Raw genomic sequence first — 17,006 nt, 5'->3', positions numbered from 1 at the left:
GTGGGCCACAACTCCTGAGCCTGCACTCTAGAGCCCGCGAGCCACAACTACTGAACCCACATGCCACAACTACTGAAGCCCAAGCGCCTAGAGCCTGTGCTCCGCAACAAAGAGAAGCCACTGCGATAAGAAGCCTGCTCACCCCAATGAAGAGTAGCCCCCGCTACTCTTGCAGCTAGAGAAAGCCCGCATACAGCAACAAAGACTCAATGCAGCCAAAAATACATAAAGAAATGAATTTATTTTTTTAAAAATTAATGTAAAATGAATTTTAAAGTCTGGTCTGACTATGCATATCAAATTTCAAGCCCCCAGTAATCAAGGTACCCAAGGAATTTCAGGAACCCAGCCTTTGGTCTGGGGGGTTCTGCTCTCCCTTCAACAAGTCTCAGGGCTGGTCTTAAAACAGCTGGTGAGGGATTCCCTGGTGGCACAGTGGTTGAGAGTCCACCTGCCGATGCAGAGGACACGGGTTCGTGCCCTGGTCCGGGAAGATCCCACATGCCGCGGAGCGGCTGGGCCCATGAACCATGGCTGCTGAGCCTGTGCATCTGGAGCCTGTGCTCCGCAACGGGAGAGGCCACAACAGTGAGAGGCCCGCGTACCGCAAAGAAACAAAAGCAAATAAACAAACAAAAAAACAGCTGGTGAAAGAGCAACCTGCTCTAATACATAACTTCTCTTACAGAGCACGCTTCCTGATTTCTAGCCTATCTTGCTCTGTAAGGACTCTATTCAAATAAACAATTTTTTCAAGAAAATTATTTGAAAACTTCCCCTTGGTAATCTCAAGAAAAGTAATTAGCAAGATAATGCTTCACTGGCCTCACTTAGGCTTAATAGTATTATAACACTGTCAACATAGTTTTATGTATTTCCATTAAATCAACCTCATGTGTTCCATTTCAAATTTTAACCTTTCAACATAAAAATAATTTGAGTAAAGAAACCTAAATTTCATCCAGATGGATTGGTTTAATAAACTACAGTACATTCAAACAATGGAATCCTATCCATCAGTTTAAAAAAATTACTTTAGGGGCTTCCCTGGTCACGCAGTGGTTAAGAATCCACCTGCCAATGCAGGAGACTCGGGTTCGAGCCCTGGTCCAGGAAGATCCCACATGCCGCGGAGCAACCAAGCCCGTGAGCCACAACTACTGAAGCCCATGCGCCTAGAGCCCGTGCTTCACAACAAGAGAAGCCACTGAAATGAGAAGCCCGTGCACCGCAATGAAGAGTAGCCCCTGCTCGCCGCAACTATAGAAAGCCCGCGCGCAGCAACAAAGACCGAATGCAGACAAAAATAAATAAATTAATTTTTAAAAAATTACTTTAGCTTTATAAGTAATTACAAGTACCAATGTATAAAGACATACATTATATACCATTACATTAAAAAAAAAAGCAAATGAAGAACCATGGTATAATTTCAATTTTGTGAAAAACTTTTAAAACCATATTACTAACACATATGCATACCTGCACATACACAGAGAAACAAAAAAGAAAGGAGAATACTGCAAGCCATTAGAGTGACCTCGGGTGTACGAGGATTTGGTAACTGGAAAGCACAGAAGGGTACTTTTTTAATAATACATTTTTGACATTTTTACCTTTTTTTATTATGAGTATTTAACAATGTTGTAATTAAAAAATGCAAATCTAGAAAAACTACTGGTAAGCATGAAGGACACTGATTGAAAGGTGCTGTAGTTTAAAATGAAAATGTTGTGCATTTATCAAATGCTACTATAGAGGATGTCCAAATCACAACCCCATATACCTTTCCAGTTTATAATGTTTTCAAATAGGTTCTTTCATGTGATTCTCACCAGCACAGCACCTCTATACAGTTGCCAAGGTAAGTATTATCATCTCCATTTCACTGATGAGAAAAACAAGCCTCAGGGAAAGTCAGTCATAAAACTATCAAGCAGCAGAGAGCTGGGACTGCCTCCTGTTAAGAACAAGGGTGGCAATCATACTGGAGCTGGCAATCCAGCAGCGACTTCAGGTCTCACCCCCGACGATGATGGCCCTCGCAGACCAAATCAACGCACAAGGGGCACAGTCTGCAGCAACGGCACAGCTGTATCTCTGTGGAACGTGACCCACGGTCCATACGAAAAGCAAACCAGTGGCCTGTGGCTTCATCAGCACCCTGCTCTTAGGAACCAAGCAACGCTGTCTTTAAATAAAACTCCATTCGTTATCAAATATAGAGCAAATGTTCTAAAAAATAAAGTCAACGTACGCTTACCTCTATTGTTCCTGCGGCAAATAAGCCATGCACTGAATTTACGTCACAAACATTATTCTCCCTAAAATAGTAAAGCGATAAGGGAGTTTTAGCATCTACTTTTGCAGGGGGCGGGGACGACAGACACTCAATAAACTTTCTAAACAAACAGTAAACGCAATGCTGTGCGTAAGGTGGCAGCAGATTCTCTCGCTCATCTGCGTAGGCGAAGCACCGAGGCAGCGAAGGGGCCAGTGCATCGTACACAGTCCCCGCAGTGTCAGACCCCAGGGTGACACTCTGTCTGCCAGGGGACGAGACAAGGAAGGGCTTTCTTCAAAAACACTATTCCACCATCGCGAGAACACATTTCCCCATATATTTTCTCCCAAAGCAAAAAGAACGCAGGCTATCACGACGCCAATCCTGAGACTTGACCAGCTTGTTGAGTACACTGATCTAGGCTCGTTCTCTTTTTCTGAAAACTGGTATTCATCAATCTCATATGGTTGTTGTGAGGATTAAATGAAAAAACTACATGTTCAGCACAACGTCTAGAGTTTACAAGACAATAAATAAAAGTTGTTATTATAAACAGGAAATTCTGCAACTAAAGAGCATATAACTTTTTATTATTCAAGGATGCATCATGACATTACTATAATTTCTTTTTAAAGAAAATAAGAGTATTTCAAATCAATGTGGAAAAGAAACCCAGAGTTTACCTGGTTTTTATCGCTACCTGTTCTTCCAACCTTTAAAAATCCCCTTCAAAGCAATGAGGAAAATCCAACAAGCTCATTATATACACAGGTGAGAAGTAATCCAGCTTCCACTCTGTACTAGCTGTGTGAACGTAAACAAGCTACTTACCCTCTCTGAGTCTCAGCTGCCCTAGCTGTAAAATGGAGATAACAATAGTACCTATACTGTAAAAATATGTTGTAAGTTTCAAATGGGTGAATATATATAAAATCCTGAATAATGCTTGGCACACAGTAAGTGCTTTCACTACTGTTGTTGTTACTATTACTCAGTATTAATACTGTCATGATAGATTCATTCCTAAAGGATTTCTCTATGAATAAAACAAAAGTACAGACCATAACGTATGATGAAAAGAAAACATGAAGAACTCTTAAATGTCTGCCAGCAAAAGCATAACAAAATAAAATAAAAAAACAGTACTCCAAGTTACTTCAAAATTTCTCTATAAAAGAAAATACCACAAAACTAAATCACGAATGAAAATTTAAAGAACACAGAAAAAAACAGCAACTGAATTTCTGGAGTGAGTTAAAAACTCTTCACATATATTTAAAAAAATTTTTTTTTTAATTTTACAACATCCCCAGGTCTTCTAGTGAATTTTTTGTGTGGGAAAAAATTTAACGTTACTCTTTTACCTAAGCTGCCCAGAGCTCTGCTCACAGGCAACACGTGTCATTTGACAACAAATTGGGCGTCTGGCTTCATCTCCTGGCCAAAATAAATACAGCAGGATTCTTATAACAAAACACTCACGCAGCATCAGTCTGTAGAGGATTCAGGAACCGTCCTTGTTCCAAGTTCAATCTGTAAACTTCAGAGCTGCCAAACAATGAATAAAGTGAAAAATCCAGGCAACTACAATGAACGTTTCTTCAAGTAAATATAATTTTTAGAAACATGGATCTGTCACAAAGCATCACTTCCCTTTGTAAAACTGACACAAAAATGCATTCTAACCCTAAAAGATAACCACCTTACTTGTAAGTTTGTTCATGCATAAAAGTGATTTAAACGACCCACGTGCCAAGGAAATATTATGAAGTCATTAAGTAGGATATTATTTACAAATAACACGGAGAATACAAGATCCAAAATGCATCTATAAGTGTATGTATATAAGACTACAATGAAATAACAATAAAATACTAATAAGGGTTTCCTCTGAGTGGCATAATTATGGGTGATTTTTTTTTCTTCTTTATTCTTTTTTATATTTCCCCAATTTTCTAAAATGGATATGACTTATTTTTATAATCATAAAGAAGGTAGCATTTAAGAATAAAAGTTTTAAAATGCATGCAAGGGGGCTAAGATACTGACTCCACACCACTGCTACACTACTGGGTCACCCACCTCTCTCTAGATTTAGAGCACCACGCTAATAGAAGGCAAGGATGTAATTCCTAAATGAGCCGGTCACTTTGGAACTACACTCTTGGAGCAACCATAAGGCAGGGATAATGTCTTATCCTTCTTTTAATCCCTCTCCTCAATTTTAAGAACAGAAGTTGCTTGGGGAGGTGGAAAGGAGAAAACAAAGGGTGATTAGACCCCAATACCTTGCGCCAACGAAGTACAAGTCACAGGATGGATAATGGTAAGAAAAATCTCTCCCGAACTTTGGTATTCTGGTTTTGTAGTAGAAACCTGATTGTGAATGAAATTCAATGTATCTATCATTATGCAGGAAGACAATCTGAAAATGAAACAAGAAAATTAGTTTGCTTAGGTTAAAGTATTTATTTCATCATCATCACTGAAACCGGCAAAGCAAGAAAAGCTCTGATCTCTCATCCTCCTCCTTGCTCTCTGTAAACGCACGTGTATAAACACAACTCGCCACGATGGTTAAGAAATGTGTTTGAGAATCAAACCTCTCCATTAGTTACTTAATGCGTTCCTGCATCTTAGACAGGTTTTTGGCAAACTTTACCTTCTAACTGAAAGACTTAATACGAATGCCCTTCATCTATCTGGCGCCAGCACCCTGTAATGTAGAGCACTGCTCAGTAACCTCAGTGAGTCATTTCCTATTTCACTTAAGAACACGCTTTAGTAATCTCACTATTATCACACGGAGTTTGATAGGCTCCTTGTATAAATTTAACTTTAACGTATTACAAAGGTATCTTAAAAATCTGCAGATGGTATTGAAAAGCAAATTTATCAAGATCTAGAGAAAATATACTATAAAATTACAAGTCCCAAAACGTACGATAAACGGCTACCACAGGCAAAAGGATAAACTGTACCCCATAGTTTCCAGAACTGAAGACAACACAGAAAGCATGTCAGCTCTGAAAATTCAATTTTCCTTCATGATGACATCTCTCAAAGTTTTTCATTTTAAACTGAATAAGGCACTTTTACTGACAACCTTGTAACTGTTGAAAATTACCACAAGAGTTGAAAGATGCACTAATGGCACCAAAAAAGAAAGAAAAGGAAACATAAATATATTAGCTGTGTCTCGAGCTGTTTCAGTATATGCACAACCACTTATTTGCAGGGTTAAGAAAATTAAACATACAACACTGCTGCTGTACTTTTCACATACGAATAAGGAAACGAAAATAATAAATGCAATAATGAAAATCACACATCTAGAACACAGGATGGTCTAAAAAGATGACTGCTACCAATTCTTAAAAATATAGATAAGGTTTCATTCATACATGCTATGGCAAACTTATTTCGATATTAGACTGGCCAAAGGCTATCTCTATCCCAGTTGTCACATACATGTGACAAACTAAGTATATATTAATAGAAAACAATAGGTTTTATTTTACTATACAGCCATTTTAAATTTAACAATGGAAACATCATAAAAACACTTATCATAAAAACAAATCCCACTCATTCATTTCCTGAGGACAGGCAGGATAAACTAACGCTACAAAGCATACCTTTGAATAGTCATCAGACAAAGTTTCAAAGGTGACAACTGAAAAATAAGAAATAGGAAAAATACAATTATCAGTCCACTTCTTTAATAAAAATACAAATTTGATGCAAAGATTCTAACTCAACACAAATACTATATACAAATGCTGGGTTTTTCTTCCCTTTTTGCACCTACATAACACAAGAACAAAGTTTCCATGCTATATTGCCCCCCCAAAACACCAAATGGAAAATTAAAAGCTTTATAGTTTCTTTATACAGATCAGCTAGATTTTCTACAGAACTGAAGCAAATTAAATAATAAATTTACAAAACATAATGACTTGTAAATTTTGTCACAGTTTTTCTTAGATGTTCAAAGTAAAACAACAAACATTAAAAACTCAAAACTTTTTGCTTTAAAAAAGGTAACAGTGGGCTTCCCTGGTGGTGCAGTGGTTGAGAATCTCCCTGCCAGTGCAGGGGACACGGGTTCGAGCCCTGGTCTGGGAAGGTCCCACATGCCGCGGAGCAACTGGGCCCGTGAGCCACAACTACTGAGCCTGCGCATCTGGAGCCTGTGCTCCGCAATGGGAGAGGCCTGTGCTCCGCAATGGGAGAGGCCCGTGCACCGCGATGAAGAGTGGCCCCCGCTTGCCGCAACTAGAGAAAGCCCTCGCACAGAAACGAAGACCCAACACAGCCAAAAATAAATAAATAAATTTATAAAAAAAAAAAAAAAAAGTAACAGTAACTTTTTACTCATTCATAGTATACCTGCTAAATGAAAATAAAGAATGAAAACAGTTATTATTAGCAGCACATGGAGTTTGTACTGTTTTTTAAAAAGAAGACAGTGAAACAAGTTAAGAGAATACATATCCCATTAACTTCTTTTCTCTCAATCTCAAACATGGGGCCACCTGAAAAAAATACCTGAACTCTCCCATTTCAACCTGCGCCCTGTGCCAGGCAGAATTCTAAGAATGACCCCGCTGACCTTCCCCCCAGGGCAGTCCCCTCCTCTGGAGAGTGTGGGTGGACGCTATCAATGTGAGGAGACACCGCTCTTGTGATTACATCACGTTCTATGGCAAAGGAAAGATTTATAATCACACGAGCCCTTTCAAAGCAGAGTTTTCTCCAGCTGGTGGCAGAAGGGGTAGTCAGAGAGATTCAGAGCACGAGAAGGATCCAATGAGCTGCTGCTGGCTTGAAGGAGGAGGGGACCAGGTGAGGAGGAATGCAGGGGTCTCTAGAAGCTGAGCATGCCCCCAGGCTGACAGCCAGCGGCAGAGGGGTCCCTAGCCCTACAACCAAAACAAACTGCATTCTGCCAACATCCTGTAAGTTTGAAAAGAGGTCTTGCCCAGGGCCTCTGGAAGAGTCCCACCTGGCTGACACCTTGAGGTCAGCCCCGAGCACAGAACACAGAAAAGCCTGGACGGACTTTACCTACAGAGCTATGAGCTAATAAATGAATCTTTTTTAAGCTGCCGCGTTTATTGCAATTTGTTACACAGCACAGAAAACTGATACACAACCCATGCCCATTTTAAAAAGCAGAAGAGCAGCCAAAAATAACAACTATTTTTGTGATTTCAAATAGAACCTCTTACTTACCTTCTGAATCTAAACACCTTTCAAACTTCAAGGATAATTGATAGGTGTCATAACATCGAACTCGAGGTTTGTATGTTCCTATAAAAAAATTTAATGTGATGTAAGACCTAAAGGACATACTTTTCATTATCAATATCCTGCAGCTATGTTGAGTATACTTTTTGTTTAGAGGTAAGCAAGATTCATTATAAGCATATCAAACAGAAAGAATTTAAAAGCAGCCCTCTCCTAAAATGGACGGCCAGTGGGAAGCTGCTGCATGGCACAGGGAGATCAGCTCGATGCCTTTGTGACGATCTAGACGCCTGGGATAGAGAGGGTGGGAGGGAGGCTCAAGAGGGAGGGGATGTGGGGATATATGAATACATATAGCTGATTCACTTTGTTGTACAGCAGAAACTAACACAACACTGTAAAGCAATTATACGCCAATAAAGATATTAAAAAAAAACACAGCCCTCTCCAACATCCCAAGGGAAAAATGAACAAAGGATATAAACAAGCAAGACACGGAAAATGTATACACCTGTGTATGAAATACAAATAACTAATCAACTTCACAAATAATCTAACAAAGTAGATTTTTTAAAAATTAGTTTTTGTCAATATTTATAAAATAGATAAATAATAAGAACTTGCTGTATAAAAAATAAAATTCAAAAATTCAAAAAAAATTCAAAAAAATTAGTTTTTGTCTATCAAATGGCAAAGATGAAAAACTGGTTAGTATCTGCATTGAGGTTGATGTTCAAAAAAAGTTCTCTCATACTTTGGTGATAAGTATAAATTATTAGAAATTCTTTGGAGGACAATCTGGCAATATCTGTAAAACGTGATGCTCATACACCTTACATCTGTATTTCAACTTATACAAATTTATTCTATAGAAACACACCCATAAGTGTACCAAAGACATGAAGAATGTTCCTCGCAGCATTATTTACTGATGGCCAAAAATTGAAAGCAAATTAAATGTCCACAGATAGGGAAACGATTAAATAAATGATGGTAAATCATTATAGAGGTTATAAAGAGGATGACGCAGACCTGTAACTCCTGACATGGAAAGCTGCCAAACATACTACAAAGTGAAAGGGAGAGTGAGTACAGCGGGTGCAGTGAGGGCTGCAGAGTGGCGCTTATACTGTGATCCGGCTTTTGTAAAACTCAACAATGACCGTGTCAGCACTCTGTACAGAAAGAAGATGGAGCAATAAGCACAGTGATATCTTGTGTATTTTAGTGCAATCTTAGGGCCTTTCACATTTTATCTTATGTATTTCTATAATGTTTGCATTTTTTATAAGTTTATCATGAAAAGAAAAAGACTGACTTTTAAAACCACTAAGGATATTTTTAAAAGAAAGGAATGAAGTAGTCCTATGTTTTCTGGCATGGATCAAAGCCCAAGATCTCATTTAAAAACAGTATATAGTATAGAATACATACACACACATACTCTGTATACAATATATGTGTTATATATAAACTATAATTATAATTTAGATTCTGACCATAAAACTGGACGCTAAAAAATGTAGATAGTGTTAGTAATGAGACAACCATTGACACAGAACAAAAGAGACTAGCACATGGATGTATAAAAGTTGTCAAATAAGAAAGTGGTTGGAAAAGAGATATAGATGGATAATGTGAAGCCAACAAAACAATTTAAGTGGACAATACCCAGGATAGACGTAGCAAATCACAACCATAAAAAGGCTGGGTAATGCTGTTCTAACTTATAATATATTAAAAGTTCCCTATATTTGTTGACTTTTTGATACTGATGAATACTGCTAACATAAAATCTTAGTGACATAAAAAATACTAGTACATAATAGAGAAAATCATTACGATAAAAATGACCTTTCCTGGAACCATCATTCATTGCTGGTGGGAGCGCAAAATGATCTGACTGCTCTGGAAAACCATCTGGCAGTTTCTCATCAAACTAAATATATACCTACCCTCCGACCCAGCAATGTCCTCAAAACAGACTTAGACAAGACGGTTCATAATGCTTTACCAATAACAGTCGAAGAATGAAAATAGCCCAGGTGTCCACCAAATGAAGAATAAATTAACAAAGTGTGGCATATTCCTATAAGGAAATACCATTTGCTAATAAAGAAAGAACACATTACTGACACATATAATGACATGAATGAATCTGAAATATGAAGTCCTACATGAAATAAGTCTTACACAAAAAAAATACATAGTGTATGACTGCATTTACATGAAGTCCATTTAAAACAGGCTACACTTGTCTGTGGTGAAAAAGTCAATCACAGCAGCGGCTGGCTACACATGAGTGGGAGCAGGGATTGACTGCGGGGGGCATGACGGAATGCTCTGGATGAAAGAATGTTTTGTATCTTGGTAGGGGTTTGGGCTACACAGGCGTATGCATTTGTCCAAACTCATCAATGTACTTATACAAATTTATCTTTAAAAAAAAGCAATAAACGAATACTGAACTCTAGTTAATGATGTACACACTGAGGTATTTAGGGGTGAAGTATACTAATACCTGCAACTTACTCTGAAATGTATCAAAAAATAGGATGGATTGATGGATGGCAGAAAGATGGGTAGACAGATATGTGATAAAGCAAATACAGTAAACTACTGAAGAATCTAGGTGACAGGCTGTTCACTGTACAGTTTTTTCAATATTTCTATATGTTTGAAATTTTTTAATAATAAAATGTCAGGGTAATTTTTAAAAAGTGACCTTTCCCATCATAACATTTCCTGCTACGAAGTATATGTCAATCATAACCAAAAAGATGCTTACCGGTTGCTAAAATATACTGTCCATCTTTTGATACCTTAATAGTGGTACACACAGTAGGCATTTCAAAATCCTGAATAAGTTCAATTCTCCTACGGACATCTACAAAGAAAGAAGATAAATAACTGGTTTAACCGCCATGTGCTTACTCTTGTGTCCAGGAAGACAGTATTCAGAGCGGGGTCACTACCAACGGCAACGTCCCAGTGCCTCCCAGCGTCGGGAAGGTGCACGGACACAGCCCCGCCCATGACACAGCAAGCTTTTCTCTTAGCTCATACCTTATTTTTCTAAACTAAGTATTTTATTTTTATTTTTCAAAAAGGAAAAAGTGTCATCGTTAATTGGGGAAAAAAAATGTCCATAATAGTGCATCAAACATCCAGTTTCAAGCCCGGGATAAAGGGGCAACAGAATAAACATTAAACCACCATTGTTATTCAATCATGGATCACGGCTAAGACAAAAATCTTTACCATTTTTTCTCCTAAATAATAACAAGTCTAAACCTTTAAAATCTTAACTTTATATAAGAAGCTGCTACCAAGCTGACTTTTGCCTCTTTGTGGCAGCACTGATCTGCGGCCAAGAAGATCCAGGCTAGAGGAAGCCTTAGGGCAATCTCTGGGTCTAAACACTTAAACGTACTCTCACAAAAACTGGTTCCCTGCAACAAGAAAGTGTGGATTCTTGCCGGCTGCTACTGTAACAATGCGCCCACTGTAAGGACTGTGTATGACTCTCTGGCACATTATTGCCCTGTTCACTAAACCAACCAACTGAGCAGGAATGGCCCACTAAATTTGGAAGACACGCGATACTCTTGAGATGGGCTGGAAAGGAGTCAATGAACAATTTTTTCCTCTAAGTAATCTGAACCTGTTTTCTTACACACTAGAACACTGGAGTGGAATGAGAGTATCAGAAGAAATCAAAATCAGTAAGCACTGTGAAAGCAGCAATTATTCTTTTCCTTTGATTTAAAGTTGTAATTTTCTAATTTTATATAAAGCCTACTTCTTCTCCAAGATGCTTGCTTTGACGTATTTATCTCACATCCAGAAACCTTTTCAATATCTTAGGTCTCTGATTTTCAGAAAATAACTTGAACAAAATATGTGGAAACTTAATCATCTTTCAACTATGACAAGTTGTAATAGAGAAAATTTAATGAAAATTTGTCCAAAATGATTTAAGTTAAAAACTGATCTTACAAACCTATCTTCCCTGCTGTCATAACTTACAGAATCAAAATCTTCTACAATGACCATATATGTTCATGTTCATATGTCCTGTACGTAAAATTACTTTGTTCAGAAAGAAAATGTTCATTGTCTCTATAGCTCAAAAACTGACAAGTGGATTCAACAAATGGAAAAAGATATGATACACTGGAAAACAAAGTGATTATGGAACTGTTAGGAGAGCTAGTCCTTCTAGGACTGCTTGCATTCCTATTGGTCTTGCTGGGTAGGGCAAGACTGTAAGGCCCTGGCCACTCCTTTACCTGAGCCATTTCTCAGCATTATTTATGCAGCTGGGAACCTCCACAGGTAAGTCTCCTCGAGACAAAGAGCAGGTTTGTTTACTGCTTGCTGTAAAGGCAGTGGACTTCTCAAGTTCAGTGTTCCTCAGCTGCAACACAAAGCCACTGCACGCAGTGCGCCCATCTGGGCCACACTGAGTGCCCCTGTGGAACTTGGGCAGGGGGGCGACAGAGCATGCTGGTGATCATGCTATCTGCTGTGCCGCCTGAGTAATGCAGCCCTTGTCTCTGACCCAGGAGTCTTACGTCTTCTGCTATCATCCATGAAACAGTAACAAGCTAACTTACTAGTGCTTAAGTAGGTAAAATCAAACCCCATACCCACGGGACTGTATCAAGCACAACAAAGGTTTTCTTAAGAAGGAAAAGGGGGCTTCCCTGGTGGCGCAGTGGTTAAGAATCCACCTGCCAAGGCAGGGGACACGGGTTCAAGCCCTGGTCCGGGAAGATCCCACCTGCCGTGGAGCAACTCAGCCCGTGCGCCACAACTACTGAGCCCGTGTGCCACAACTACTGAAGCCCACACGCCTAGAGCCCATGCTCCGCAACAAGAGAAGTCACTGCAATGAGAAGCCCGTGCAGTGCAAGGAAGAGTAGCCCCCACTCGCTGCAACTAGAGAAAGCCCGTGCACAGCAACAAAAAAAACCCAACAGAGCCATAAATCAATAAATAAATTAATTAAAATTTTTTTAAAAAAAGGAAAAGGGCAGAAAGTCTATTTTCCACTGCATGAATTCCACTGTGTTTTTGTAAACCTTCACTTAAATATGATAACAATAAATGAGAAAAGCATTATAACGTGGATCACAAATGTAGCTGAAATGAAAAAAATAATACTCACCAACATCTTTCTTCTGAAGTGCTCTCTTTTTTCTGTCAGAAAGCCACTTAAAGAAAACAGAGACTTTATTTTAAAACATATTTACTTGAATTGTTTCTCTGCTTACAAACATAATACATGCTCATATTAAAAAATTGAAACTTTATAGGAATATATAACATAGAAAATGAAAATACTCTGTAATCCTAACCCTACTGTGAACATCCTGTTACATGGATTTTTTTTCTGGTATATATTTACATATACTAGACAATAAATTTTTAGAACTACCATATTTTATACAAGAGAAAACTAGTTCATCTAATCAACCTAAGGGAAAGGAGTAAGCCTCAAATATTATGGGTTATACCTAATATATGGAACTTTATTTAAGTGAAATTTTAAAAAGCAAACATTAAATGGAGAAAGTTTCTTAAAGAAATATATTTTTTACAAAACATAAACCTAGATAAATAAACCTGACCAAATAGCTGACACTTGATAATAAAGAAATGATACTTTTAAAAGTCACATTCGCTGACACCAGATTTTGTTCTGTAATTCCTGTACCTTTTAGCTTGCAGCATAAGTCCATTGCATGAACAGGTGCCAATGATGAAGCACTAATCAGTTACGATTACCTTAAAGCAGTGGTTCACAACCAGGGGCAATTTTGCCTCCGAAGGGCATCTGGCAATTCTTAAAGTGTACTTGGTTGCCACAATGGGAAGGGGTGGGCACTCCTGGCAACTAGTGGGCAGAGGTCAGGGACGCTGCCAAGCCTCCTACAATGCACAGGACAGCCTGTACAACAAGCACTGTCCAGCCCCAAATGTCAATAATGACGAGGTTAAGAAAACATACCCTCAGGAAATCAAAGAAAAGCAAGAGAAAAATTAACAGATGTCATTTCTAAAAGCACAAACCCAATGTACAGCCCATGTTAGACACAGGACATTATAATCTTTACGGCTCTCTGGTCATGTAGTCCCACTCCTGAAGACCCTAAGTGTGACGCCTGAGGCAGTGTGGACGCTGGAACAGGTGTCACTCTTTGAAGGGCCTCAGTCTGAGCCAGAGCTCTCCTCCTGCCTTGTGTTTAGGGCATTGGTTTACAGGTCTGTGCTAGTCTTTGTGATTACACTGCTCTGATTTCATTTTAGGTAGGAATGTTTCAATTAAAGGTGATGTTAAACTATATTTCTGGGCACTCGATACATTCTTCTACATCAACTTAATAGAAGCAAAACAAAGGGCTTCTCCTTTCATAGGGGATTCGATTTCCTCTTCTCAGGGAGTTATGCTAAAGAAGGTGGCAGTTCATTGGATAGCTGGTCTCACACATCAGGAGCTTGGGGCAAAGGGGAGGGGACTGAGATTGCCTTCTAAATGGGAGCCTGGGACCTAGAAGAGCCAGAAATTCCTTACAACGGTGACGATGGAAAAGAGTTGAAAAATGATGAAAAAACAGTTCACTCTGTAGTTTCTGTACACACTGACAGCACTACAGGAGAGCACACCAGACAGAGTCAGCACGGGGCAGGAATGAACCAGTCTAAGTTTTAAAAGTTCAACAAAGAACTGAAAGTTGTCACTGATATCAGGCATCCTCTTTGTGTTCTACAAAATCACAGCTGATAGAGAACGTCACTTTACCAATGCCAAAGAATTTAACCAGAAACCCAGCAAAAGAGCTCTGGAAATGCTGATGACCTAATTCTCTCACTGGACAGGCATCCCGCCATTGTTGGAAAAAAACAAAAGAAAAGAAAAGAAGAAAAAAAACCAAAACCCTGCTTGATCTTACATTTGAAGTAGGTAAAGCAAAACAGGCAATTTGTTGATAAGTCAGAATTACTTTAAAAGAAGATTTAGAGAGATTCCCTAACAGTATACACATACCTGTTTACTCAACATTTCCACCTGATGTTTATTAGAACATCAAACCTTCAGTATCAAAAATAAAACTTTTCATGCCTTTTGCTCACTACCTTCCCCCGACCCGCAATGTGCTCAATTCTCCATTTCAGTTATCAGCAACACCGTGTACCCAGTTATTCAGATCCACACCCTAAGAGTTCTCTCTTGATTCCTTCCTTTACCTCAACTTCCTACGACTATCCAACTCATTAGCAAGTCCCATTAGCCTACCTCCAAAACACCTCCTTTACCCCACCCAGTCTTAGCATCTCCTCTGCTACCATCCTAGCCCGAGCCACCTGTCTCTCAGTTGGACCACCTAACTCATCCCCACTCACACCCTCCCCAGCTGCAGTAATTTACCAGAGAGCAGCCCATCTGAAATCCAGCAACAGCTTCCAACAGCACTAAGAATAAAACCCTAATTTCCTGCCTTGGCCTACAAGGCCCACCTCTCCAGCCTCAGCTGTCCCCACCCTCTTGCCCCACTGAGCATTCCACAGCCACAACCGTGCTTCTCCTGTTTCTCCAACGTGCCAAGTGCCTTCCATTGTGGGTCACTGACACTTTCTGTTCCCTCAGTACGGAAAACTCTTCCTTTCTCCCATCTTCAAAAGACTCAATCCTTTTCATCAACCAAGTTTCTGTTCAAATGTGACCCCCTTGTAGAGGGGCCTTCCCTGAGGGCTTGAGTCCAAACCACTTTCTCTAAACAATTCATCCACAAGTGCTCTCTTATAGAAACTCAAAGCACTTTTCAGTATCTGAAGTTGTCCTATTTGCTTACTTATTATCCTTTTCCCCAACAGGGAACCTTATGTGACCGGTTTATCACGTATCCCAACACTTAGAACAGGGCTGCCTGCAGGTACTCACGTCTCAGCAAATGTGCAGAACCAAAGAACAAAATGAGAAGGATCATGCTGTGTGACAAACAGCTGGAGAACAAGGAGTTATTTAACCTGAATTCTGAGAAGAGTCTAATCACTGGCTCCAAATCCTTTAGGGTCAGACACAAGGAAGAGTTACACTTATTCTGATTTCCAAGGGCAGGACTCAGAGCAACCGCGGCATGTAGAAAGGGGGGGTGTTTTAAAACAACTGTCTAACAAGCAGTCTCAAAATGGAAGAGCTTCTGCCAAAAGTTTCTTCTCACTGGCAGTGCTTCGACAGCAGCCTGACCAGCACTTATGAGAAATAACACACAAGCTACAGAGCCTAGGTGGATGACTCTGGACAAGTCACCCTTCCCCTCGCTGGATCTTTTGCATATTTTCAACATGAAAAGATTGGAAGAGAATGGCTGACTTTCCAAACGCCTTCCAATTCTGATGTCCTAAGACTCAACGAAATCAAGTTAAGTTCAGCAAGGTTCAAAAATACTGCCGTCCACATCATAAATGCTGCTGACGCAAAGTCCGCATTTCTCTTCACTGCTGTATTTCTAGAACTTGGCATATAACAGGAATTCAACGAAGAGCTGATGAGCGGGCATTAAAGTGGGGGAGAAATACCTGTCAACCAATCTGTCCACGTTTTCCTCCTCGGTGTGGCAGCGACTGTGATCATTATACAAGCCCAAAGGGACAGCTCCTCTGTTCTAGAGAACTTTACCCGCAAAAAGTTCAAGCCAACTCATCAATCCCGATCACCCCTCGGCCCAGGCTCTGGCGCGGTAACAGCACTGTCCTCGTCTCCCAGCACCGACCAGCTCCCCCAGGCACCGTCCCTGGACTCTGGGCCTCCCCTAGTCTGGGGCCGGCCCAGGCCCAGCTGAAACTACCAGGAACAGGGAGGAGAGGGGCGGCTGCCCCGCGAAGAGGAGGACCCGACGTGACTCACCTCGGGAAGGGACTTGCCGCAGCTGAGACTGTAAATCTTCACTTCGTTGAGGCTGGAGACCTGCATCGCGGCGCCGAGGAGCAGCCACCCCCGTTCCCGTCCAGGACGCTGCAGTGCACGCAAGCACCGTAATCTCAGGGCCTCCTGGAGCGCCTGGGCGGCGTGGGGCCCGGGGCGCGGGCGCTGGGTGATGACGCACTTCCGGGCGCCGGAAAAAAGCGCCGGTCCCGGAAGTGGGAAAGTGGCGGAGTTAGGGAATGCTAACTAGTGAGGTCCTGGAGGCGGCGGGGCTGGGAGCGACCCTAATATAGGGAGGGCGAAGAACTGCTTTCCCTTTTGTCAGCAGGGAGGAGCAGGAAGCTCTTAGGGTCTCTGCTCAGGCCGAAGGGTCTAGGTACCCGGGAGGGCTGTCTGGGCTGACCGAGGCTTTGGGGGGGCCCGGTCAGGGAATCCAGGGAGAGAATGCGACCTGGGAGCGAATTCAAAGTGGAAGTGAGTTCTTTTCTCACCAGTGTTCCTGCAATATTCCATTAGAAATAAAAGATTTTTAAAAAT

The 17,006-nt window shown here is 40.5% G+C and overlaps 1 protein-coding gene across 1 annotated transcript in view; it reads right to left on the bottom strand.

The window, feature by feature from the left end:
- NOL10 (nucleolar protein 10) overlaps positions 1-16,623 on the bottom strand; it is an 88,310-nt gene extending 71,687 nt beyond the window's left edge. Inside the window, exons 1-8 of the mRNA XM_079940276.1 lie at positions 16,452-16,623; positions 12,711-12,756; positions 10,326-10,424; positions 7,523-7,600; positions 5,923-5,960; positions 4,573-4,709; positions 3,767-3,832; positions 2,264-2,324 (exon numbers count right to left, since the gene is read on the bottom strand). Coding sequence (XP_079796402.1) covers positions 2,264-2,324; positions 3,767-3,832; positions 4,573-4,709; positions 5,923-5,960; positions 7,523-7,600; positions 10,326-10,424; positions 12,711-12,756; positions 16,452-16,517 — 591 coding nt within the window. The 5' untranslated portion in view covers positions 16,518-16,623. The remainder of the gene's footprint in view (positions 1-2,263; positions 2,325-3,766; positions 3,833-4,572; positions 4,710-5,922; positions 5,961-7,522; positions 7,601-10,325; positions 10,425-12,710; positions 12,757-16,451) is intronic.
- Between the last annotated feature and the right edge of the window lie 383 nt (positions 16,624-17,006).

The sequence above is a fragment of the Stenella coeruleoalba genome, assembly GCF_951394435.1.
Source record: "Stenella coeruleoalba genome assembly, chromosome: 13".
NCBI classification, from domain to species: domain Eukaryota; kingdom Metazoa; phylum Chordata; class Mammalia; order Artiodactyla; family Delphinidae; genus Stenella; species Stenella coeruleoalba.
The sequence above is the reverse complement of the archived record's forward strand: the minus strand, read 5'-3'. Positions and strand labels throughout refer to the sequence as shown.